We start from the raw sequence: 25,882 nt of genomic DNA, 5'->3' as shown, positions 1-25,882 counted from the left end.
TGTGAACATAAACATAGAATCGTCTTGACTCATTACAAATATAGCCAAGCACTACTTTGCTGTCTGTGTAGAACTTTACGGCATCCAACTTTAGATCTATCTCATCCTGGATGAGATCTGCCATCTCCACTGCTAGGACGGCGGCGCACAGCTCAAGCCTTGGAATCGTAGGTTCGGACAGGGGTGCTAGCTTTGCCTTGCCCATAACAAATCCTACTTCGGTTTGCCCATTTATCTGAAGTGCTTTCAGGTATGCCACAGCCCCTATGGCCTTGGTTGTCGCATCTGAGAAAACACACAATTCTACGTGCACTGCTTCAGTAAGTGATGTTGTTGTGTACGTATGCTGATCATGAATCTGTTTTAGGTCTTGGAAAGACTCTTTCCAGGCCTCCCATCTGCTTAGTTTGTCCCCCGGGAGCGGTGCATCCCAGTCTGACAGTTCTGAGGTATGTTCTCTGAGAAGTGCTCTTCCCTGGATCGTGACAGGTGCCAGCAAACCCAGGGGATCAAAAACACTGTTGACAGTGGAGAGGACTCCACGGCGGGTAAATGGTTTGTTCATGGTCGATACGGAGTAGGTGAATGTGTCGGTCGTGATCTCCCACAGTAGACCTAAGCTCCGTTGTGTGGGTGCAGTTTCTCCACTCAGATCTAAGTCCTTGATTACTGGAGCACAATCTTCGGGCAGGAAGGCCTCCATGACTGTTTGACTGTTTGACGCGAACTTGTGCAAGCGAAGGTTTGATTCAGCAAGTGAGGCTTGTGTTCGTTGAAGCAGGTCAATTGCCTTGCTTCAGACGGCATGGATACTAAGCCATCATCAACATAAAAGTGTCTTTCCACAAACTTGACAGTATCCTCACCATGCTCCTGTGCACCTTCTTTGATGGCTCTTCGAAGCCCGTAGATGGCCACAGCAGGAGATGGCCCATTGCCAAAGACGTGACCCTTCATCCGATACTCGACAACTTCTCTGTTGATGTCATTGTCCTTGTGCCATAAAAAACGGAGGAAGTTGCGGTGGTCTTCACACACCAAGAAACAATGGAACATCTGCTGGATGTCCGCCAAGATTGCAACCTTCTCCTTCCCGAAGCGTAGCAAGACGCCAACAAGGGAGTTATTGAGGTCGGGGCCTGTGAGGAGTACATCATTTAGAGAGACACCGGCGTACCGGGCGCTGGAATCATAGACCACCCTAATCTGATTGGGTTTTTGTGGGTGGTAAACTCCAAATGTTGGAAGATACCACAATTCCTCGTCTTCTCTCAGTGGTGGCGCTACCTCAGCATGTCCATTAGCGAAGATCTTTTCCATGAATGCCACATACTGTTGCTGCATCTCTGTTTTCTTTTTCAGGGTTCGTTGCAGGGATGCAAACCGGTTGACTACTTGTTGTTTGTTGTTTGGTAAGGGCCGGCGTGGTTCTCTGAATGGCAGAGGGGGCGACCCAGCTGTTAGCATCATCCCTGTAGACGTTTGTGTCCATTATCTTTAAGAAGGCAATGTCTTCCACAGATGGAGCAGGTTTGTTGTCATGCTCAGTTCGGTTGAAGTCTCTCTGTCCCAGCATCTTCTCAGTTACCTTTCTAGACATGTAACAGCTTTTCTGCATCTCCTTGACATGCATGAAGCTTGTGCAGGGTTGAAAAATGGAATGGCGACCACTGTCCAGCACATTGGTCTTTATTGTGTTAACCGTTGGCTTATGTACATTGCCCAGGCACACCTCTCCTATTACTACCCATCCCAGGTCCAGTCGTTGAGCAAAGGGAGCGTTGTTTGGTCCATTGACCTGCTGCCTGACCTTGTGTGCCCTAATGACATCTCTTCCGAGTAGCAGAAGTATTTCTGCTTCTGGTTCCAACTCTGGGATATGCTTGGCGATGTGTCGGAGATGAGGCTGGTGTAGAACTGCACTTGGCGTTGGAATCTCAGACCGATTGTTCAAGATCTCATGACACTCAATAAGTGGCGGAAGAGAGATGAGAACTTTGCCATCCAGTGACTCGACCCGGAATCCTTCTGCTTTCCTGCCGGAAGTTTCTACGATGCCAGAGCAAGTTCTGAGATGATATGAGAATGGTTTGCTCTCCACACTGAATAGCTCGAAGAACTCTGGCCTGGCTAATGAGCGGTTGCTCTAGTCATCCAGAATTACATAGGTTTTGATGGCCATATTCTTGGAACCCTCGGGGTATACATTTACGAGACAGATCTTTGAGCATGAGCGGCTCCACTGGCCTGGACTGCATACTTCTGTGCAGGTTGTTCTAACTGCAGTATTAGAATAATCTTCTCCCTCCCTGCCGTTCTCTTGTGACGGTGAAGGAGCCTTGATTGATTGAGGTGTTGGGCCAGGGTGCATGGCTGCATCATGATTAATGCTGTCACATTCAGAGCACTTAATGGAGGACTTGCATTCTTTGGCAAGGTGGGAAGTTGAAGAACAGCATTTGAAACATATTCCTTTCTCTTTGAGGAAGGCCTTTCTTTCATTGAGGAGTTTGTTTCTGAATGTTCTGCATTTTTTTCAAAGGGTGGGGTTTGTTGTTTAGTGGGCAGTTTTTGTTAGGGTCATCATTGGATGTAGACACATTAGTTTTGTGCACTGAGATGGATTCGTTGATATTAAAATTCTTCATACCAGATTTGTCTGGTCTCGTGGGTGTTGTAGCACTGCCTTGATGCATGAAGCTAGGGTCATTTCGCTTCTTTGCCTCATAGCACACAAAGTTGCAAAAGTACTCAAAGGGAGGGAAGCGACCGTGGTTCTCTTCTTTGTACCATGTCCCTGAAGATACCCACTTGGCCCAAATGGAAGCTTGTCTACAATTGGTCCTATTCCACGTGAAGTGTCGAGATACAACAGACCGGTGAGATAACCATCTTCTTTAGTGCCTTGGATCTCCATAACCAAATCACCAAGTTCACGTAATTTGGAGTGGTCCTTGGCTGGAATCTTAGGAAAACTGTCCAACTGCTGAAACATTGACTTTTCAATGGTTTCGGGGGCAGAATAGCACTCACGTAATCTCTCCCATGCTTTGTGTAAAGCTAGATTGGGGTTGCTGACATGCACTGAGCGTATGCGTTTCACCTGTTCACCGGATTCCTTTCCTAGCCATTTAGTAATGAGATCCAATTCTTGGGTTGCTTAGAGGTGAACTTCACCGGCTGCAGTGGTGAATGAGGAGTACCATGACCGGTAATTCTCTGGTCTATCGTCAAATTGGTACAGTCCTGAATTTACAAGGTCTCGTCGTGCCAAAAACTGTGCCAAAGGCTCTGCCAGAGGTGGTGTGCCAGCCTGAGGAATGTGTCGCGGAACATATGACTGAGCCTGTGTGTTCATGTAAGAGTTTGTTCTTCTGATTTCAGACTTTGTTGTAACTGTAGTCTGATCAGGTAAGCTTGGTGCAGGTAAGTGCATATTGTCAACCTTTTCAGACTTTGGTTTGTTTTTGATAGGTTGTGATTGAGAAATGTCATTCACGGGTGGACGCCATGTTACAAAGCTGTCATGTGATCCTACTTGAAATGGGGAAGCAACAGGTAAGACCGATAAGAGTGTGGGGGGAGAATGATTTTGAAGGTTGATTTGAGATTGGACATATTCACTAGTGCGCTCAATTTTAACCCTTTCTGATTCAAATCTTCCACTTCCGACTGCAGCATGTATTGCTTCAGCATCTTCCAGCACTTGTGCCTCCACCGTGGCTGCATCAGCTTCCCGATGTAGTGTTAGCACTTCCAGCTCTGTGTCTATTCTTACTGTTTCCAGCTGATTTAGAGCATCTCTCATGATCCTTTCTGCTTCTCTGGTGGCCTTTTGCATTTTCAGTTTAGCCTCTTGGTTAGCATATGATGCTCTCACCTTGGCGGCTTCTGCTTTAGCCCTGGCACGGGCCACACTTTCCATTGATGCAGATGTCTTTCTGCTCTTAGCACTGGACACAGACGACTTGGCACTCGTTGCCATCACAATCACTTTGAAACATCAAATGGTGTCTTTTCACTTTAGTGTTCTTGTGCAGTGTGTTGAAACTCTGACTAAACACCAAGTTAAACCATAGCCAATGAAGACATAGTCGTAGTAAGTTTGACCATTTACTGTCACACTTCCTCATTAACATGCTGGTGAAAACTGTAAATAAAAACAATACAAAATATTCAGTGTTCGTGTTCTTGACTAAACATTACATTGTACATAGCTGTAAATAGGAAATACTAGCACTATAAGCAGAAATTGAGGTACCATGATATCATGGCTACTAGAATTACTGTTAGCTAGTACACAATAGTAAACAAACCGTTCTTTTAATAAATTATCGAACATTATTTTTCCTTAACAAAAACATTATTAGCATATGATCTTCAACACGTCTAATGTCAAATAAATGAACTTACTGACATTGCCTCTATGATGCTTCATAGCTAATGCAAATGTAATATTAGAGTGAGCACAACATCAATGTCTCTTCTCTTTTCCACAGAACCAGGAAGCTCTAACAGGGAATGACGTCATCGCAGCAACACAAATAATATACTTTTTACAAACAAGTTTCTTAAAACTGTAAAGTAAATATCCTCTTATTTTAAACTAAAAATAAGTACTAGCAAATGTTTAAAGAAGCCTTTTAAAAAAGTTAACAAATTCCTTTAGGGCAACACAGCTCTAATAATATTTCATATTATGAGAAACTGAACACATTATACCTCAAAATAACAAAGATCAGTATGTTACACTGTATCACGTTGCATGGATGATTCAGTAAAAGGTGTTCAATTATCAGTTTAATGGGCTAATGTAACAATTATTTCCTATGGATTGATCTCAAACGTCAAACACAATATCCAACACCAATATAAGCTTCAACAACATTAAAATAGTTCTCTAGCTAACGTTAGCATTCTTCTTCTTCTTTGGATTTATTGGTGGTTGGCAAAGCAGTTCAGGTGCAGTTCCGCCACCTACTGGGATGGAGTATAAGGCATTGATGAAGGAGGAAATAAAAAGATGGAAAAGAGAGAGGTAAGAATGCCTACCTAAAATGTAATTTTTTAATCTGAATATAATTTTCCCCAAAGACTTTAGACTTTAGGTAAACTAATACAGCCTTAGTCACTTTTGAATTGTTATTCAATTAGTTCTGTAATGTTAAACTATTTATTCCTTTGGATATGGCTTTAACATATTCTCCAAGCAGAGATCTTTCTTTGTAATAATTATGCATTCAAATAGAACATGTTCGACAGTTTCCGGTAATCCACAATTATTGCACAATCCATTATTATGCTTTCCTATCTTAAATAGTGACTGGTTCAATGCAGTGTGTCCGATACAGAGTCATGAAATTACTGTTACTTTTGCTACAAACTACTCTCTCATGTCCTACATCTTTTTCATTCCATATAGATGTCTTCCCTTTCTCTCCTGGGTCCACATTTCTTCCCACATCCTCTCTTTCATTAATCCTTTAATTCAATGGTGCATTAATATCTATTTTTGGATACTTTAATGACAGTTTAGTCATTTCATCTGCTAGTTCATTACCTTTTACCCCATGTGTGCCAGCAGCCACAGAATTAATGTTTTTGTTGTATTCTAAACAATGTCTGAAGGTTTTCAAAAATAATTTCCTGTCTAGAATTAGATTTCCCATTCATTAAGCTGGTAAGGCCAGAAAAAGAGTCAGAACAGACCGGCACATTTAGTGGCTGAACCTCTTCCACCCACTGAAGAGCCAACAGTTTTGCTGTCATTTCCGATGAGTAAACAGATCAATGATTAGATGTTCTTTTCCCTATTTTATAGTCAAACTGAGGAATAACTTCAGCTGCTGCGGGTTGTCCAGACTCCGGATCCTTTGAACCGACAGTATAGATTTGTATACAATAATAATAATACTCTTAAACGATATATTGCCTCACTACTGTGTCCTTAGAAACCCATCTTTGTTTGTCGTTTATTTTTTCCAGCAACTGTAAATCGACTGATGGCATTGGAAACATCCAGTGAGGTAACACTGGCAGTGCCACTGTTGGGCTTACTTCAACATTCAGTGAGCCTCATTATTTGCGTTCCAGCTGAAAATCACCAACTGTGAATACTCATGTTCCCAACAGTTGTCCAGAACTTTCTTTACAGGATTACTTTAACTATGTGCTTTTATTGATATCCAATAAACCATTTTCAAATGTATCCAGCGAATTTCCAAATGCATTTCTCCCACTTCCACTTGAAGAGCAGCTGCTGGTGAAGATCTGAATGCACCACAACAAATTCTTAATGCCTGGGATTGGATAACTTCTACCTTTTTTTCTAAGATGCAGAAGCTGAACTATATATACAAATGTTATAATCTATAGTGGATCTTATTAAGACACTTTATACTCTCCTTAGGGAAGGGTGACGAGCCCCCCAATCTGTCCCAGCCAAGCTTCATAATACATTTATTCCCTTCTTATATTTGAGTGTTAGCATCGCTCTTCATCATGTACTTTAAGTAACGATACGACAGTGGTGTTAGTCGCTATACTGCCATCTATTGCTGTGGATCAGCATGATCGTCTCTGCTGCCCCCGTCAGCTTTGGAATGTCATTTGCATCTGGAAAATGTCAGAGTTTGAGGTCATTTCTAAAGTTATTTTTACTCTTATAATATAATTGTTTTGCCCAAAAACAAATGTCAGAAATCAAGTGAACGTGATTCTGCTGTTAGGAACAGATTATTATTGTTCCTCATATCAATAATCTTTGGAAACTGTCTACATTTCACGTTATTTCTAAAGACCGTTCTGTCACCATGACAAATTCCTTGTGTGTCTTTACGCATTCTTGGCAATAAAGCTCATTCTTTTTCTTTTCGCTGTTCGTGTCACCAAACAACAATGTTCTAAGCATAACCAAGTGTATCTACACGATTGGCTCCAAACTACTGAATGCACCTTAAATAGTGAACCTATCTAAACATTTAGTGAATAAACAGCTTCACCAAACTATTGAAAACTACAGAAACCTTCAACCAACCCATAAGCCTAAACCTGACCCTAACCTTAACCTGCCACTAAATACAACCTTAGCCAAACTAAACTTAGTAACTTCGATTGAGACTCTCGCGAGACTTGGATTGGCGCTCCCATTGGATTGTATAATATTTGGCGGTTCACACAGTTTGAGCGGCAGATGGGACACAGGACTCGGGATGCTCAACACTCTTTAATGCATTTTGTTTTAAATGTGCAGTTTCTAACTTGGCTAAAATGGACACATCTCCAGTCGAAGTTTAATCGATTTGAGAAATGAAACCGCTGATCAAATATTTGTGAATTTTTTGGATGTTTTTAAACACGCGCACGCAAGAAAACAAGATTTTCATGATGAAGATGAATTGTGGCGAACTGTTCTGGATATGATTCATATATTTGTTTTCTTCGGTCTGTTCCTGTGTTTCTCGAAAGGTGAGAAATTTCTATTTTCAATAAATGAGCCAAACAAACATAAACAAATGTTTTACCCTTTATTCAAAACAAAAGTTTATTGCACAAAGACCTTTAAAACAACTAAAAGATTACTTTCAGACTATTATTTTGCATTTGAACTGTTGAGCGAGAATAAACTCTAGAACTGCAGGATTATCAATATTTGTGAGCGCTGAGGAGACACTGAACACATGTTGGGACACATTTACCAGCCGGACGGGTCATTTAGCACAAACTCGTATTGGAATCACATGGGATAATAAAAAGGTTTAATTAATAATATATACAATTTAAAGGCTAATTAATAGGAACACAAGTAAAAATAAGAGAAACTTGACATGAAAAATTAAATCAAAACTCGGAGAATGAAAATAATCTGTATTTTCTTGTTAATTCTCGATAAAGAAAATACTAAAACACAATCCGATTCTCAAGACTTTCACATTTTCTTTCCCATTCTCCTTTCTCAAAACTAAAATCAATCTCGACTCATCGACACTTCCAGAAGTCCCCAGCAGGGGTGATGAAGACAAAGGAAATGTAAAACTGACCCAATGCTGGTTTCAGTTTCAATCTAATCTCGGTGTTGGACCGGTGGGACACTGATCATGAGCACCTGCTGGTAGATGCTGGAACTACATCATCCGATCACAAAAACATGTTTCTCCAGACAGACATTCAGAAGTTGCCGTGTTTTATGATGAAATAAAACAAATGTCCATGAACAATTTCAATGTAAATGATTTAATTACATCTCACATCTTCATCCGGTGACGGATTGTTTTTGAATGTCTCTTAAAAAGCGGGAAATTGCTTTTAAAACACTCACGGTTAATGTTAGGTAAGGGGCTCCCTATATCTTCAATAGTTTTGGATCAATCCCTGCAGTTATATCTTTCTCCTCCCGACGCGACTGAACAGCCCATCTGAGGATCACCTGACTTGGGCTTTTGGGATCTTCAGAAGTGAGAGGATCTCCTCAAGGACAAAAACTAAGGTTTGTGTCAGTGTTTTATCTATTACATCATGACTGTACACCTGAAAATATAAAGATACAGTTCCAGAATCAGAACTGGACGGCTCATATGACACCAAGTGTTATTGTTAGTTTCGTGAGCTTGTCTTTGATATTCTGTATAATGCCAATTGGATCCAGAATATGTGTATTATATGGTTGGGACATGGGTCAGAATATTCTGCTGGAGTAGGGATTTTGAAACACAATTTTAATGGGAGCATTTTGGAAACTAATAAGGATTCTTCAGGACACTTTGTGTTAATGGTAGTTGTAGTGGATACATTTATAGTGATTATTGTTAACATCTATGTGTATAATTCTGTTGCAGAAAACGGTATTTATTTTAATGATCTTGATCAAAAAAGTTAATACACGTTAAGCAAATCCCCTACTGCCTTTCTGGTTCTAGGTGGTGACTTTAATATAGCAATAAATAATATGTTTTATAGGTGCCCATCAAGAAAAACAATATCTTCAAAAACGTTTATGGACAAATTTGATTGATTGATATTTGGCGAAAAATTTATCCAGATGAATCTCAAAACACCTGGAGTAACAAGGACTGTTCGAAACAATCTAGAATTGATTATTGGTTGATCTCTAAAACATTAAGAAGAAACAATATTCAGTTACTATTAGCAACAGTCCTTTGACCATAAAGCCATTTATATTTCAGTACGTTTATCCCAAAATAATCTCAGAAGCATCGCTCTGGAGGTCAAATAGGTTCCTCCATATCTATGATAAGTTGAAGCAGCAAATTAATGAACTAATCAAAATGTGCTGGAACAGAGACACAAAAGGCTTATGTGTGAAATTGGGAGCTTTTAAAATACGAATTAGGGAAATTTCTATTGAGGTTTAGAAGCAATATAGAAGTTCTTTCACAACTAACTCTTAATCTTTTGAGGAGCCATTATCTGGCAGTCAAACATATGAATACTTCAGACTACAAAATAAATGAGATGAACTGTACAGATCAAGAGCTAAGGGAGCCCATGTTAGATCTAGAAACAAATGGCTAGAAGAAGGGGAACAAAATGCATCCTACTTTTTTAGGTTGGGAAAAGCTAATCCTTTGAATGCTTCAATTGTCCATCTTCGAACTAATGATGGGGCTCTTGATGACCCTAAAGCATCTTTTTGCTGCAAGTTTTATAATAATTTAGATAATCAAGATATTGTGAAAAATCACGCAATTATTTTTTGATTCAATTAGTCAAAATAAATGTATTTCAGCAGAAGATAAAGAAGCTTGTGATAACAATCTCCCAAACGGAAATCTTACAGGCCCTTACGAATCCAAAAAATAATAAAAGCCTGATCTGTGATGGTTTAACCTCTCCGGAGTTATAGAAGATGTTTGCTGAACATTTATCCCCTTTCTTGTTAAAGGTTTTTGCAGAGTATTGAAATGGAAGCACTTCCACAAAGTATGACACAAGGGATCAAGACCTTAGTACCAAAACCCAATAAAGACTAGTGTTGTCAAAAATACCGGTACTCCAGTAACAAGTCTGTACTCAAACAAAAAATTATTTGCGATACCAGAATTTCTGGAGGTACCGAGGGCAGAGTCGGGAACTTTCGAACGCTCACAACAAGCAAAAGATGACGACAAGCTAAGCTGCTGCGGCGTCTCACCTGAATCTTGTCGAAAAGAAAAGTGGAAAAAGCCAGGTTGGAAATTCATAGGTTAGGTTTGTGTGGTCGGTGCTTCTCTATAAATTGCGCGAATGTCCCGATCTAAGGGGGAGAGATTGAAACTGTACCCGGCTGAGAGAGACTCGTCCCTCGCGCGCGCACGCTTAATGCCGCTAGATTAGAACTTATTTAATCATAATATCTATATATATATATATATATATCCATATGCATTTCTTATCATGAAGAAAAATGGCAAAATGCAGCTTTATTAATAAGAGAGCACTTTGCACATTAGTTTGGAAATTTGTTTTTTATTAATTCTATTGTATGCTTGTTTATTTAGGTTTTGTTTTTTAGTACTTGGTAAACATTTAAATTAAAAGTTGCAAAAGTTGAAGCAAATCTTATATAAGTGTTCAAAAATACTTTAAGCATACATTGAGCAACACTTTAATTTAAATATATTATTTTTGAATTATAACAAAACTGAACAATGGCATATTTTTGTTCATAGTTCAGCTGTTAATTTGTTAAGTTTGTTAATAAAAGAGTGTTGTTTAGTAACCTGTTTTTGTGTTTTACTTTGGTACCGAAAATGGTATTGAGTACCGTGAAATTTCACTTGTATTGGTACCGACTACTGAAATTTTAGTACAGTGACAACACTAATAAAGACCAGGCATGTTTAGATAATTGTCGCCCGATTACTCTTTTAAATAAGGATTATAAAATTTTAGCTTTGATTTTTGCAAAAATAATTAAAGATGTTCTTTATTCTATAATTGGCGAATCACAATCAGTATTTATGGAAACGTGTCATAATGCAAACAATATAATGTTAGTTTTAGATCTACTGGATTATAATGAACTCATCACTAATGAGAGTTACTTGCTTTTCTTAGATTTCTATAAAGCCTTTGATTCACTTGAACAACTTATATTTAAAACTATTGCAAAAGATTTTTAAAACATTATATTGGAATAATAGTAGTTCTATTAAATTAAAATTTGGAACTTCACCAAGATTCAATGTATCGTGCGATATAAGACAATGTGGTCCTGTATCCCCATATTTGTTTTTTGCTTGTCTCTCAATTTTTGGCTCCTCAGATTTCAATTACCAATAGTATTTTACAGGGTGTGACAATCGAAAAATTATTATTAGCCAGCTGACTGATGACACCACATTGTTTTTGAACGATGCTTCCCAAATCCCTGTTGCTTTAAGATTAACAGGCTTCAGGTCTCTACTTAAATGTTAATAAATGTGAACTAATGTCCTTTAAAAGTGTGATGTTCCCTCTATATGTAACTATCCAGTGAAAGATCAAATTACATATGGAATAATAATTAATAAACACCAAACTACAAGGTGTAGATTACATTTTGACCCCCTTATAGAGAAAACCCAAAAGAAGTTAAACTCGTCAATTAAATGAAGCTGAAGGTTTGTCCAGACTCACTTACGCATCTCTCTTCTTAGAGGTTGATAAAGGGGTGTTCAAATTTTGTAAACATTTTATACCATTTTGTTTGGAAAAATAAAACCCACTTTATTAATAAGTATGTGATGATGAAGCCAATTAAGCAGGTGGGACTTAATTATTTTGAACTTTAAACGATACATTTAAAATGAATTGTCTCAAGCACTTTTTTAATAACTCGCTTTGGAACATTATCCCTAATTATATTTTTTCTTAAGTTGATGGCTTGAATTTTCTTTTACTTTGTAATTATGATGTCACAAATATCCCAAATAAATTGTCCAATTTTCATTAGCAGATGTTTTTGGCTTTGTCCCTGATATACAAACACAACAGAAATTACATTTGGAATAATAAGAACATTCTCTACAAAAATAAATCACTCTTTTTTGATAATTGAGCACAACTATCTTATTTTATTTGGGAAACAATTTAACCCCTGTGGTAAACATTATAGCTACACAGATTTATTTTACAGAAGTACAAAATTAATATAACTGCTAAAGAATATAAATTGTTTTCGATGTAGTTCCCTCTGGAGTGTCATTGCTGCTGCGATGTAGTGAATCTTCCATGGCCATCTCCACATTCTTTGAATTTATCTGCAGTTTAATAATGGTAAAATTAAGCTCTTTTCCAGAGAGAGATAGTAACAGTTTCTTACATAATAACTTACTGGAATAACATTGTAGAGATTGTGTTTTGGGATCAAGTATGGTCCTTGCCCCAAAAGTATCTGCTTGCAAATAAAATAAATACTGTTTAAATTGATTCATGGGTTCATCCCAACTAAAGCTTTTCTGAAGCGATATAAATCAGACATTGATGTAAATTGCTCTTTCTGTCAATCCTCGGTGGAAAACAGATTGTTTTTACATCTTTCTTTAACCTTTTTGCTTTATTTTTTGTCTTTTTATAGGTTGGAACAAATTTGGTGGAGCACCTCCTTCAGACTGAGATGTCTCAGATTTATTTCCCTTCATCCTAAAAACAAGCCTGCACACAGATCATTTTAATGCTTATTTTGATTTAATTTGATAGATTTGATTAAATCCTTACATAAATAGTTTTCTAGTAATAGATGCTAGAATTATAAGTAATATTTAAAGAGAGAGTTTAAAATACTCTCATCATTTACTCCCCCTCATGCCATCCCAGATGTGTGACTTTCTTTCTTCAGCATAACACAACAAAGGTTTTTGGAAGAATATTTCAGCTCTGTTGGTCCATACAATGCGAGTGAATGGTGACCAAAACCTCAAAGCTCCAAACGGCACATAAATGCAGCATAAAAGTAATCCATATGATTCCAGTGGTTTAATCCATGTCTTCTGAAGAGATATGTTCAGTGTGAGTGAGAAACTGATCAATATTTATGTCCTTTTTATTTAGTATAAATCTTCACTTTAGCATCTGAAAGTCACACGTGGCGCCGGTTTGTTTTACTTTCAGATGTGAAAGTGGAGATTTATGGTGAAAAAGGACTTAAATATTGATCTCTTTCTCACCCACATCTATCATATCACTTCAGAAGACCTGGATTAAACCACTGGAGTCGTGTGGATTACTTTAATGCTTAATTATTCTGCTTTTTGGAGCGTCACATTTCTGGCCATTATTCACTTGCATTAAATGAAACCGCTGAAATATTCTGAACAAATACAAATAATTTTAGAAGCAGAAGAAAGTTATTCACATCTGGGATGTTTCATGTTTTTATTGCCTACTGTATTTAACATTAATTATAAATATTACTTTGTTCTAGTTTATTAAAACGTTTGTAAAGTTAGTTTAATTGTACTTATTACATGTGTTTATATTAATGCAAAATAAAGGAGCTAACATGTTTACACATTTGTTCATGGTGTGGTTTATTTTACAATGTTTTAGGGGTAAAACAATCTGAAAATATTAAACCACTTATGAAATCAAATTAACCCAATATTCCTGTAAAAATGAACCATTATTTGGGTTTAATAACCCATTAGCGGTGTTAGTTTAGCCCAACATGTGTTCTGTCCCATATTTAAACTGTTCAGATGATCAATAATAAAATTACACACTTAATTCTGCAAAGGTCCCTGATATGTGTGCAGAAATAACCGTGTTTTTGAGACTTGAGTGAGATTTGTATCACAATCTATTTATCCAACTAATCTAAAAGTATTTGCTTTGATATTTGGGTGTATTTTTGGTTTGATAGTTTTGTTGGTAATGCTGCTGAAACATGCAGTTCTCTTCTCCATAGGAATCAACACAATTTAGCCTTCTGTTATTTAATATCATACATAATTCATATATGCAGACAGTGTGTGACATTCAGTTAGTTAATTATCTGTCACTGTCAGTGTTTTTCTCTACATTAAAGGGGTCATGACATGCCTTTATAAAATTATGAGGTTCACTCATTATATTAATAAAATTAATATTACAAGGGGGTTTTGTTTGCACAAAAAACATTCATATATTGGTTAAACATTATAATTTCCCACCCTAATTTTGACCCTCTGTCAGAAACGCTCAATTTTGATGCCTCTCCTTTAAGACTTGACAGTAAACGTCCACTGTTGTGATTTTGATCTTTTGAGATGATTCAGTACGTGACTTATCAAGTCGGTTCACAGAATCGAACTGAATCGAAATGTTGTTTCCAGGTTGATGACGCAAGATGCACATCTGAATGACTTGTTCTGGCAACGCAGCACGTCGAACTGTCCGACTCAAAAAGAACCGAATGAGCCGGTCCCATGAACTGTCGAAGTTTGTAGAGGAGTAACGAGGACTTGCTGTGTGTTGAGAAGTTAGTTGCAGTAGTAACATGTGTAGCTAAATGTGATGGATATTTAAAAGAATCTGAATTTCATTAACTTACGGTTTACTTATGTATCAGCAACAACACACTAAAATTAAACTCCGTTAGAAATGAACGAGTTGGCCTCATACAGGTTAGGTGACATTTACAAATTAATATACTGGATTGAACCAAAGAACCTGTTTGAAATGTACATTTCAAACCTACACACTGAATTTAAAGTGTCTGACTCAAAAAGAACCGAATGGGCCGGTCCCACTAACTGTCGAAGTTTCCAGAGGATTACCGAGGACTTGCTGTGTGTTGAGACATTAATGGCAGTAGTGTATAAAACATTTATAATCCTACAGATGTTTGAAATCTGTTAGTACAAAAATCTTTGCTAATGGGTCTCGAGAATTAAGGCATTTTTACTCGTTGATGTTACTAAATACACATTATTAATAATATATTTGTTTTCTATCTGTGTTTGTTTTTTAATTATACTTTATTTTGTAGCTAACTGTGATGGACATTTTTAAGAAATCTGAATTTCTTTATCTTATGTATCAGCAACAAATACTAAAACGACGGTAAACGCAGACGACTGAAGACTGAATCCTGAGACTGAGTTTGATTTGAACGAGTTGGACTCTACAGACTAGTCGGCTCTTACGAGTTATTAGACCAATTATTGAACCCAAGAATCCATTTTAAATGAACAAATCAAACCTACAGGAAGAAACGAAAGTCAGATTTGCAGTCATGTCCGACTCAAAGAACCGAATGAGTCCAGATAACTGTTTAAGTTTGCCGAGGATTACAGAGGAGCGGCTGATTCTGTGAGCACACGTGTACCGAGGACTTGAACAAGTCTGGGGCGAAATGTATGTTTCTTTTATGACAAACAAACAAAACGTTCTGGAAATATGGTCATGACTAGTTTAATTAAATACAGTTTTATTAAAAGGTAAAGTAGGCGTTGCTATGTTGTTGTGGTGGCGGTTAGATACAAATGCCGACCATAGTGACATCACAATTTGGAGGAAATAAAGAACAAGCCATTTTGGGAGCTTGATTTCAACAAACGCTGTTTTTGCTGTGAAGAGGAAGTTTTGAGTTCTGAAACTTACAGGATGTTTTTACAGTGCAATAAACTTTTATATTTTAAAAGATCAAGGACAATTTGATTCATCATGTCATGACCCCTTAAAAATCTAAAAACTAAGCATCTGTTATCAAACGTCGACATCATCTGTGACTTTTTATATCAGAATGTAATTTTAATACACGCAAACAAGAATATCTCTTAATAAAAATGACCATGGCTTAACCACAGTTAATATACTTTAACAATTAAGTCATATAAAATCTCCTTCAAGTAAAAACTGAAGACTCTTTCTGACCATTTTGTTTTTCTTTGAAAGTGGCTAAATTATATTAATAGAATAGTTTGTCCAAAAATGACAATTCTCTCATAATTTACTCGCCTTTAAGCCGTTGCAAACTCGCATGTCTTTCTTCTGCAGAACACAAAGGAAAATATTATAAAGGATATATGATGTCTGTGTGAATAATGACCAAACATTTACACATAAAGCACATAAAGGCAGCATAAGAGTAATCCATATGACTCCACTGGTTTAATCCGGTTTTGGATGAGAACCACTTGTTCAATATAAATCAGTCATGATCTCCAGCTCGACTGCAGTTACTCATCGAGCGCTCGGTGCATGTCAAGAGAAAGTTAAATCAAGGTGTCTAGAGACTGCAATGACGAGATGTTCAGTGGAAAAGAAGTTATAATTTGGTTTGTTCTCGACTAAAATCGATTAGATCACTTCAGAAGACGTGGATTACATCACTGGAGATGTACAGATTACTTTTAAGATTATTTTATGTCATTTTTGGAGTTTGAAAGTTTGGTCACCATTCACTTGCATTGTATGGACAAACAGACGTCATATCTTCATTAAATGATCTACATTTGTGTTCCACAGATGAAAACTGTGTTTGGCGTAAAAATATTGTTATTAATGTAATTAAGGTATATTTTAATGCAGCGGACTAAACTGAGATCATCATTCTAGTTAATCTGTTGTCTTGCTTGAACTTTCACTTCATACAGATGAAAAAGTTCAGGTCACTTTTCTACATTATGATATTCCTAATGCATGATGCATTCTTTTTTAAAGAAAAAACTCTTTGTTTTAGTAAATAATTCACCAGATAACTGCTAAAAAGTTGCTTTTACTTTTTCATTTGTTTGTTTGTTTTTATAATGGATATGTAATGAATGAAAGATACAGATTCAATCTGAACATTAATTTCATTCATGTGCCTCAGAAATGTTCTCTTGGACAGAAAAAAAGACAAAATGACTCTTAAAAATGATCCACTTTAACTCAGTTTTGGACAGATAAATCAGACGGACGGTTGCAGGTGTTTATTGGGGTGTTTTGTTTCTACTGTCAGTGAAAATGACCCAACAGACTCAAAACTGCATTTGGGTACAAAATAACCCCAGATATTTTAAGATGTAGTTTTAGTCATTGACAAGATTTGTTTGATTGTTTATTTTCTAAAATAAGTTTTTAAATGTTTCTCTTTGTTCTTCAGGTGTGTTTGGTGTTGATACGGATGGATTGAAGTCAGTGTCGGTGATGGAGGGAGATTCTGTCCCTCTACACACTGATCTTACTGAAATACAGAGAGATGATCAGATACTGTGGATGTTTGGACCTCAAGAGACTCGAATAGCTGAAATTATTAAACGGGCCAACTTGAGCTTTATAGATGATGGTGATGATGGAAGATTCAAAGACAAACTGCAGTTGGATGATCAGACTGGATCTCTCATCATCAGAAACATCAGAATCAAACACTCTGGACTTTATAACCTAATGATCATCAGTAACAGAGGAAACTCATACAAGAGATTCAATGTTACTGTATACGGTGAGTTCAACCGTCACGTGTCATTTGTGTTCACTGATTTCAATTCTTGAACAAAAATGGATAAATATAACAAAAGAGTTTCTCAGTCCTGCACAGTTGAGTTGTCTCATTAATCGGACACTCTCTTCAGTTCATTAATGAGCTAATAAGTCAATTCATGGATCGATATGTCATTATATAAATAATGCAAAATATGAATGAATTATCTGGGAGTAGCCTAAAGTAAAGGCATCACTCTTCACTGAATTCCCCGCCAGGACGATGTTGTGTGGGACACATGAGAAAGAACCTCAATGTAGGTTAAAAGCAGCAGACAAGAAATATCCCCATTAGTGGAGTCCTATAGTGGATTAAACTAGGATGAACCAAGACTTTCATAACTCAGAATATATACACTGCAGAGTTAGATAATATAGACAATACGGTCAGGTTGAGTCAAGCAATTGAGGTTCCCCTTCTGTCATCCAACGTGAAGACGGCGTTCGTGGATGGTTCATGTCCTCATTGTGAGAGTATGACCATGGCTACGTTGCGGTCGTGGCTTTCCTTAGTCAAAGGGAAAGCTACCCCGACGGCTTCCCGGCTCGGTCCTTCTACCTACGGGTATGAGGCAGAGTCGGTTAGCACTGGGGGCGATCTGGGGATTTCAATGGGAGCTTCTCTGCCGGGAAACCCCCCACGGACCTCCCATTCCCCAGGACGATCATATTCCCCGGTTGAGTTCTGGGATGAGACCGCCGGCCCGTCTCATGGCGGGTTAGTGGACGGACGCCTCCAAGCGTGGCTAGGGCACTGTGTGCAATGGGCACGCAGCCGACGGTCCTTGGACTGGCCCGCGACTGTGTTGGCACATCAACTGCCTCGAGTTGCTACCGGTATTACTTGCCCTGTGGAGGCTATTGCCATTTATCCGTGGCAAGCATGTGTTGGTCCATCCGGACAACACAGCGACGATTGCGTAGACGGCCTACGCGCTCGTCAAATGTCAAAATTTGCCCGCCGTCTCCTCCTCTGGAGTCAAGTCTTTGCGAGCCACTCATATCCCAGGCCACCTCAACAGCACAGCGGACACAGTGTTGTGGCAGGTCACGTTCAGGGGAGAGTGGAGACTCCACCCTCATGTGGTCGAAATAATTTGGAGTCGATTCGGTCAAGCGCAGATAGACTTGTTCGCTTCCCGGGAATCCTCCCACTGCCTGCTCTGGTGCTCTCTGACCGAGGCTCCCCTCCGCACAGACGCACTTATTGGCCCAACCAGACTTGGTTCTCCGACCCATCCTTCTCTGTCAGCGAATTGTGCCTGGAGTTCGGTCCGGGTTACTCTCACATCATCCTGAGACCCCGACCGGGCTATGTGCCCAAGGTTTGCACGACTCCATTCAGAGATCAGGAGGTGAACCTGCAAGCGCTGCCTCAGGAGGAGGCAGACCTAGCCTTGGCGTTGCTGTGTCCGGTGCGTTCTTTGCGTAGCTACTTAGACTGCACGAAGAGCTTTAGAAGCTCCAAGCAGCTCTTTGTCTGCTTTGGTGGACAGCGGAAAGGAAGCGCTGTCTCCAAACAGAGGAACGTCCACTGGTTCATTGACGCCATCGCTATGGCATACCACACCCAAGACGTGCCACCGCTGCAGGGCTGCGCGCCCATTCCACCTGGGATCTGAGCAGATATCTGCAGAGCAGTAGGCTGGGTAATACCCATCACCTTTGCGAGGTTCTACAACCTCCGGGTTGAGCACGTTTCATCCCGTGTGTTGTCAGGTTTAAACAGGTAAGTTGGCCGGGTGTACTGCTTGCATATAGCGCCTTTCCCCTCCCTTGAGGCGAAGACGTGCGCTCCCTCTCAAAGCCTTGTTGACAAGAGTGTGGACACTGGATGTCCTTCATGCTTAGCCCAGTGGCTGGTGAGTTTTTGCAGAAACTCGCTACCGGCCCAGTACATGTTTCAGATCTGTACTGGGTTAGGTGCTCCACATGCGTTGGTTATCCCGTTGATAACCCTGTGTGATGTTTTTTTCCGCCAAACGGTTTCCCCGTTGGTAAACCACGTCTTCCTTGGGCAGAGGCCTCTTTGTCACCATGTTTATAGTAACTCTTCCCCCCCTTCAGGTATGATCTACCACGGGTCCCTTCCACATAACTTACTTCCGACTGAACTCTGTTAGACCATGTGTCTTATTCCACACCGCAGGGTGTGGTCTCTGTGGTGTCATCCTCTTTAGAGGGACAACCCCTGATGTGGACCTTATATGGCCCCCAGCTGAACTATTTCATTCCTTTTTGGTAGAAAAAATAGAAGAGGCCGCGTATGGGTCAGCCTGTTCATATTTTTTGAGCAGTCGGCTTGTCCCCGAGGTGCAGTGGACCGTTTGACGCCTACAATTGCATTGGGGGTAGTTGCGTGTTGGCCTGATGCGCTGGCTACGAGAGTTCTGCCCGTCTCGCACCTCCAGTCATTGTAACACAGTTCAGTTGTTGTGGCGTGTTTCATAGGGACCCCTAGTGTCACTACATCGACACAACGTCGAGTGAGTAACAGAAAGAGAACCTCTTGGTTACTAACTTAACCTCCGTTCCCTTGTAACGCTCAGCCTAGATTTATAGGAGATGATACACAAAAACTACGGTCTTGACCCCAAGTTTGTATGGTGAAGTTTATAAAAAAAAGAAGGCTAGGAAGACAACAGCTCGATTTAAACCCAAGGTGTATTTACAATAAGTAGAAGAAAAAACATCAAAGTGAATCCAGACATATATATATACAAATGTACAAAAGACAAACAAGAAAGCAAAAAAAATTATAAATGAAAAGTAGATGGAATGACTATAGGAGTCCCGTACAATGTCCTGTTTATGTGTGTGTGTTGAATCGGCCTCACCGGTGGTTGTGTGTTAAGTCCGTGAGCTCGATGTGAAGCAGCGCTGTTCTGTGACGAAATCCAAAGGTGAAAAATCAACAAAAAAGATAATCCCACAGTGTCTTTCTGTTCACAGTCTGTAACAGCTTCTGGAGGAGGTTTTCGCGCGATCGATCATAAATCCCCTTGAGCATAAACGTGTCGCTCCCGAACGCCGGTTTCCCGGCTCCATTTAAACGGAAGAAAAAAGTCACCCGGCTGATTTGGAGAGACGTCAATGGGAATTCCCTGGAGCTTAGCGACAGAACTCTCGCGAGAGTAAAACGGGAACTCAAAAACTTAACTTTGCAATAAACCCAGGAAAATAACATATATTAATTATGGCTGTTTTCTAAGAACAATTAGATTTTTAACAGTAATATATATATATATATATATATATATATATATATATATATATATATATATATATATATATATATTCCATACTTATGTGGCAGCGCTACACCCTGATGGAGGGAGTGAGATGTTGTGTCCCTCCTGCCACAACACTGAACTACCCGCTGAAATGGCCTTAGTGCGAAACCTGAATGTGGCTTACATTTCCAGCTCCTTATATACCCGTATGTCCAGGGGAGTGGCATGCAAATTCCACTGACCAATTTTCATTGGCCTTTTCTCAAAGATCAGAGATGTCTGGGGCTCCCAGGAGTGACCTCTATTGTCACTACATGGACACAACATCTAGTTCCCTCCATCAGGGAATGGAGGTTACATTAGTAACCAAGACGTTTTCTTTCTGATCACTGAACTGCTATTGCTCCCCTGCAGGTCACAGTGTAAAATACTAAACCACCACTGACTAGTCACTAGATGTTTATTTACTAATAGAGATATTAAAGGGATAGTTTAAAATAAAAATATTTTGAACTTTTTTCTAATTTTTTCCAGCTCCTCTGCCTGTTCCTGTCATTATCAATAACTCTTCAAACTGTTCATCATCATCATCATCCTCAGGAAGATCATTGAGCCCAAAATGTGTCTTTCAATGTTCAGTAATGACTGTGACACATGTGACTCTCTCCTGGTACAAAGGAAACAGTTTATTGTCCTCCATCAGTGTGTCTGATCTCATCAGCAGTCTCTCTCTACCTCTGGAGGTGGAATATCAGGAGAACAACACCTACAGCTGTGTGATCAACAATCCCATCAGAAACCAGACTAAACATCTCAACATTAATGAAGTCTGTCAGATGTGTTCAGGTGTGTCAGTGGTGATATTAGAGTCTCTTGGTCTGTCTTGATTATTAATACTGCAGGACATCAGAAACATTGTGCAGGTTTATCTTCATGAGCTGCAACTCGTCATTTGATTTAGAACTTGGTCAAAGTAGTGGTGGTGTAGTGGTCTAAACCAAATAACTGGTAATCTGGTAATCAGAAGGTTGCTGGTCCAATCCCCACAGCCACCACCATTGTGTCCTTGAGCAAGGCACTTAACTCCAGGTTGCTCCGGGGGGATTGTCCCTGTAATAAGGGTCTGTAAGTCGCTTTGGATAAAAGCGCCTGCCAAATGCATAAATGTAAATGTAAATATATTTTCAAAAAGAACTCAAGAACACAGTTTTAGTAGTTTTTTGGGAATCTTCCTGCACTGTGTCTTGTTTGACTCTTAGATCAAACACTCTCTGATCAAAGGCAGATCTGATTTTCACAATTATGACTTCAGTGGTGAAATGTTTTTAAAATGTTAGTTTGTTCTGATTTTCTCTCTCTGATCTGCTGATGTTTCATAGTGTCTTGGCTGGACTCATTTGCACTAATGACTTTTTTCTGTTTGTCCATTACAGAACAGACACGTTCATATCTCATATCACTGATAGTTGCTGGAGTGATGGCATTGGTGATAATTGCAGTTTCTGGAGTGATTTACTGCCACATCAGAGATCGCAAACAAGCAAGTCAAGAGGGCAAGTATTATTACAACCAAATGAACCTTTTATTGTTTTACAAAAACTGCCATAATATAATATCAAATCTCATCAATGATTTTTATAGTTAACTTATAGTATATAAACTTATTTTTCAAACAGTCCAATCTCATGAAGATGAGATACATTATGCTCAACCAAACTTTTGTGCACAATATGTTCACAATACGGTAAGAAACCGGTTTGCTGTGTGCACAGTGTCTGTCTGTCTTTCTGTCTGTCTGTCTGTCTGTCTGTCTGTTTAAAGTTCAGCATCAGTAGAGAAATAATATTTGTGTGTCTGCTTGTATTGATGCATTCAGTGTGTGCTTCCATCATTCATGCATCAAGAAAATAATTCTCTTTTTGAAAGAATCGACCTTTATCACAGACCGCGTCATCACGTCCATCTCTGAACAGTAGCACAATCAAACGTCCTTCTATCAATGGCCGATCAGTGTTTATAAATCAATTAAACTCACTGAGATGTGCTTGACAATAAACTCCAACAGTTTAAACAGTTTATCTGACACAGCAGCACTTTATTATGTGTCTTCTTTTATTTTAATGAACTCAACGTGTTTAAACCCAATTGTGCTTGTAACGTTGTTTTCACTATTGCATCGTGTTAATCTCCCATTTATATTAATATTAATATCGCTGGAGACACTTTATCATCTCTATTATTGACACATTCATTACATTCAAACTTTATGACTTTAATTCATTTTACTGTGCAGATCTTGTCATCAGTAAACACTTCCTGAATCATCACATGAGGATATTACTCATGTTTAAAGTTATTAAACTCGTTATTTTCTGACTCTTGAGATGGAAATATTCCGTCATCTGAACTGATCTTATATCAAACCTGGAGATTATTTAGAAAAGTTAAGACATGAAAGCAATTCAATCATACTTTTGCTCATATTTTGTGATATAAACCCCTTCTAATGCTCTTTAATGTGCTATATGTACTCTTGTTTGTACATATTTTCTAAACTAAACAAGTTTTACTCTGTGAAGTGCTGCATAATCCTATAGATACACCCCATTAAAATAACATCTATCAATAAATGTACAATATCAATCATATAGAAGGCATCTTAATGTTTCATCATTCTGAGTCATGTAAATGTAATGATTTAAAGGTGAATCGTCTGTTGAGATTTAGTATTTGAGATGAATTGTACATAAATAGACCATAATAATTCCACACTCCTGTTGATTAATGCTACATCTCGAAGATTACGTTTTGTGAACACGGAAATGTGATAAAGGTCAATTGAATATTTGACATTAGTATCTATTTATTCTCGCTTGTTTCCGACGACAGCCTGAGCAAATATTCTGTATAATTATTGCTTCTGACTTTTAAACAAATGAGTTTATGGTATTAGTGGTGAAGAAAAGGAATATAGAAATAAACTAAAGGGAAAAAGTCCACCCAAAAATGAGCTCACCCTCATGTTGCTCCAACTTGTTCCAGCTTGTCCTCCACTTTCTTCTTTTGTGAAACATGAAAGTAGGAATAATAAAGGAATTCTGCTTCCTGGTTTCAATTCAATGATAGTTGATGAAGCTTCAAGGATCCAAAAGTGTCATAAAAGTAATCCATGCAGCTTGTGCGTCATATTCCAAGTCTTCTGAAGATATACGATATGTTTTAGTGAAGAAAAAGCCGAATTTTAAGTTGTTTTACAGTGAAAATCTTGAGTGAAAAGCAAAAGTGTTGTTTTTGTTTCACTTTTCACTCATGAACATGCAAAGTAGAGCAATGGAGATTTGCACTTACGGATGTCAAAAGTAAACGTACTGTGGTATCAAGACAAAAATAAAATAAAAGTAACAATACCAGTCTTCAAATCAGTAGCATGAGTACTGACTCAATTTGGTATCCGCTCCGTGTTTGACCAAGAGGCACCTTCATTCGGACACTCGTATTTGCATGTCCGTGATGAGCTCACACGGGAATCCGGTTATACAAGTTTAAATGCCAGTCTTGTTTAAAATATCTGTTGTGTGTGGGATTAAATTAAACACAGTCTGTTGTCTGTTGTCAATGGATACCAGCAGGATAAATATTGGATAAGTGCTTTAGGTCTTACAGTGGAAATGTGCAGACAATAACTTAAAGACTCAAACTACTCTCAAACCTCAATCACTGCTCTTTATTTTTGTAGTTAGATGTAATGTAATATTCACTTTTATAATAATAACTAAAAATAATACTAATAAATCAATAGTAACGGTGTTATATTCAAGCAATATCTCACATCTGTGATGTTCTGTTCAAAATTAATTGTTATACTTTCATTTGATTTACAATTTTAATTAATTAATTTACTTCAAAATAATTTTGGTGATGAAATTGAAATAAACTGCTGATATTGAGTTCAGGTATCGGCGAGTACTTTAAACAAAAGTACTTGAACTCTGTTCTCAAACATGGTATCGGAACATCCCTAGACTACATGTAGAAATTATGATGAATCCACTGAAAGATCATCAGCTCAAATTTTACATGATTTTGACAATTGAGTTGGCGGGACGGATGGAGATGTTATTGGTTTGCTAAACAACCTTTTGGGAGCTAAACATCTGACACTAAACTTTAATTAAGGATCTTTTTGTGGTTAATTTGCAGTTTGGTGCAGTTTTTATTTCCTGAATATTTTTCTCTCGCTTGCAGCTTTGAATAAAGTATCTGGAGCTTCAATACAGTTCCTGTCTGTTTCCCTCCATCTGTAATTGTTTCTGTTTTCTTACAGGAAACTAATGGAGCAGATCTCACCGAATACTCGAGTGTTAAGACAAGCTAAGACCACGTCAACTCGACTTTGCAGGATTTAATTAGTGGCCGACCCGCTCTACCAACTGAGCCACAGCCGCCCCACATGTCATATCTGCCTTACAAAGCATCGGTGGTTCTTTACACTTTCGTATTTCAAAGCAAATAGTTAACAAGTCACAGAATCAGTTTTATAACACAAGAACTGCACTGGATGTCTAGATGTGTCGTTTTTAAGTATTTGAGATATTAAGTTTTGTGTCTGTATCCTCAATTGTTTCCGTTATTTACTAACCATTTTATTATTGTTTGATGTTGCTTTGACATGTAAGTGAATAACATTTTAATAGACTTTGTGGAGTAGAACTTCTTTTATACTGTTTTTATACTGTTATTTACCAAATAAATCTCTGTTAATACGAAGAACCCTGGTTTCAATCCAGTAGTCTTTCTTAATACCAGTTACTTTTCTCTAATGTCAGAACATGTTCACACACATTTGGCCCCAAAGGCGGGAAAACTGGAATGTTCCAGCCCCCATTTTCATTCTTTGCTGCTGACATTTGCATTTCATGCTGGAAACATGCATTACAGTATATTAGATTATAATATATCAACACCAACAATTGACGAACATCCACTCATTATTGAATTACTGTCATGTCATCTTAAACTCAAATTACTTTCTTTTGTGGAAAACAAAGATATTTTGAAGAATGTCTGAGATGTGTTTGTCAGTTCAATGCAAGTTAATATGATCCAAAACTTTCATGCTCCAAAATGGACATAAAGGCATCACAAAGGTAATCCAGACAACTCCAGTGGTTTATTCCAGGTCTTCTGAAGTGATGCAATCCATTCTCACTGTGTTGTACATGTGA

The 25,882-nt window shown here is 38.3% G+C and overlaps 2 protein-coding genes across 3 annotated transcripts in view; one reads left to right on the top strand and one right to left on the bottom strand.

Moving 5' to 3' along the window:
- The window catches only part of LOC127639585 (uncharacterized), a 57,670-nt gene extending 32,250 nt beyond the window's left edge, over positions 1–25,420 (top strand). Inside the window, exons 1-5 of one of the 2 annotated variants that reach the window (XM_052121686.1) lie at positions 7,200–7,467; positions 17,048–17,386; positions 21,192–21,503; positions 22,091–22,210; positions 24,982–25,420. In XM_052121686.1, coding sequence (XP_051977646.1) covers positions 7,419–7,467; positions 17,048–17,386; positions 21,192–21,503; positions 22,091–22,210; positions 24,982–24,989 — 828 coding nt within the window. In that variant the 5' untranslated portion in view covers positions 7,200–7,418 and the 3' untranslated portion in view covers positions 24,990–25,420. Of the gene's footprint in view, positions 1–7,199; positions 7,468–17,047; positions 17,387–21,191; positions 21,504–22,090; positions 22,211–24,981 lie in introns of those variants that run through there. The other variant, XM_052121685.1, reaches the window with a different exon arrangement.
- LOC127639485 (uncharacterized) overlaps positions 1–25,882 on the bottom strand; it is a 124,763-nt gene that overhangs the window by 69,784 nt on the left and 29,097 nt on the right. The gene's annotated exons all lie outside the window — the stretch shown is intronic.

This window comes from Xyrauchen texanus, chromosome 48 (assembly GCF_025860055.1).
Source record: "Xyrauchen texanus isolate HMW12.3.18 chromosome 48, RBS_HiC_50CHRs, whole genome shotgun sequence".
Classification (NCBI taxonomy): domain Eukaryota; kingdom Metazoa; phylum Chordata; class Actinopteri; order Cypriniformes; family Catostomidae; genus Xyrauchen; species Xyrauchen texanus.
This window is presented reverse-complemented; position numbering and strand designations above follow the sequence as displayed.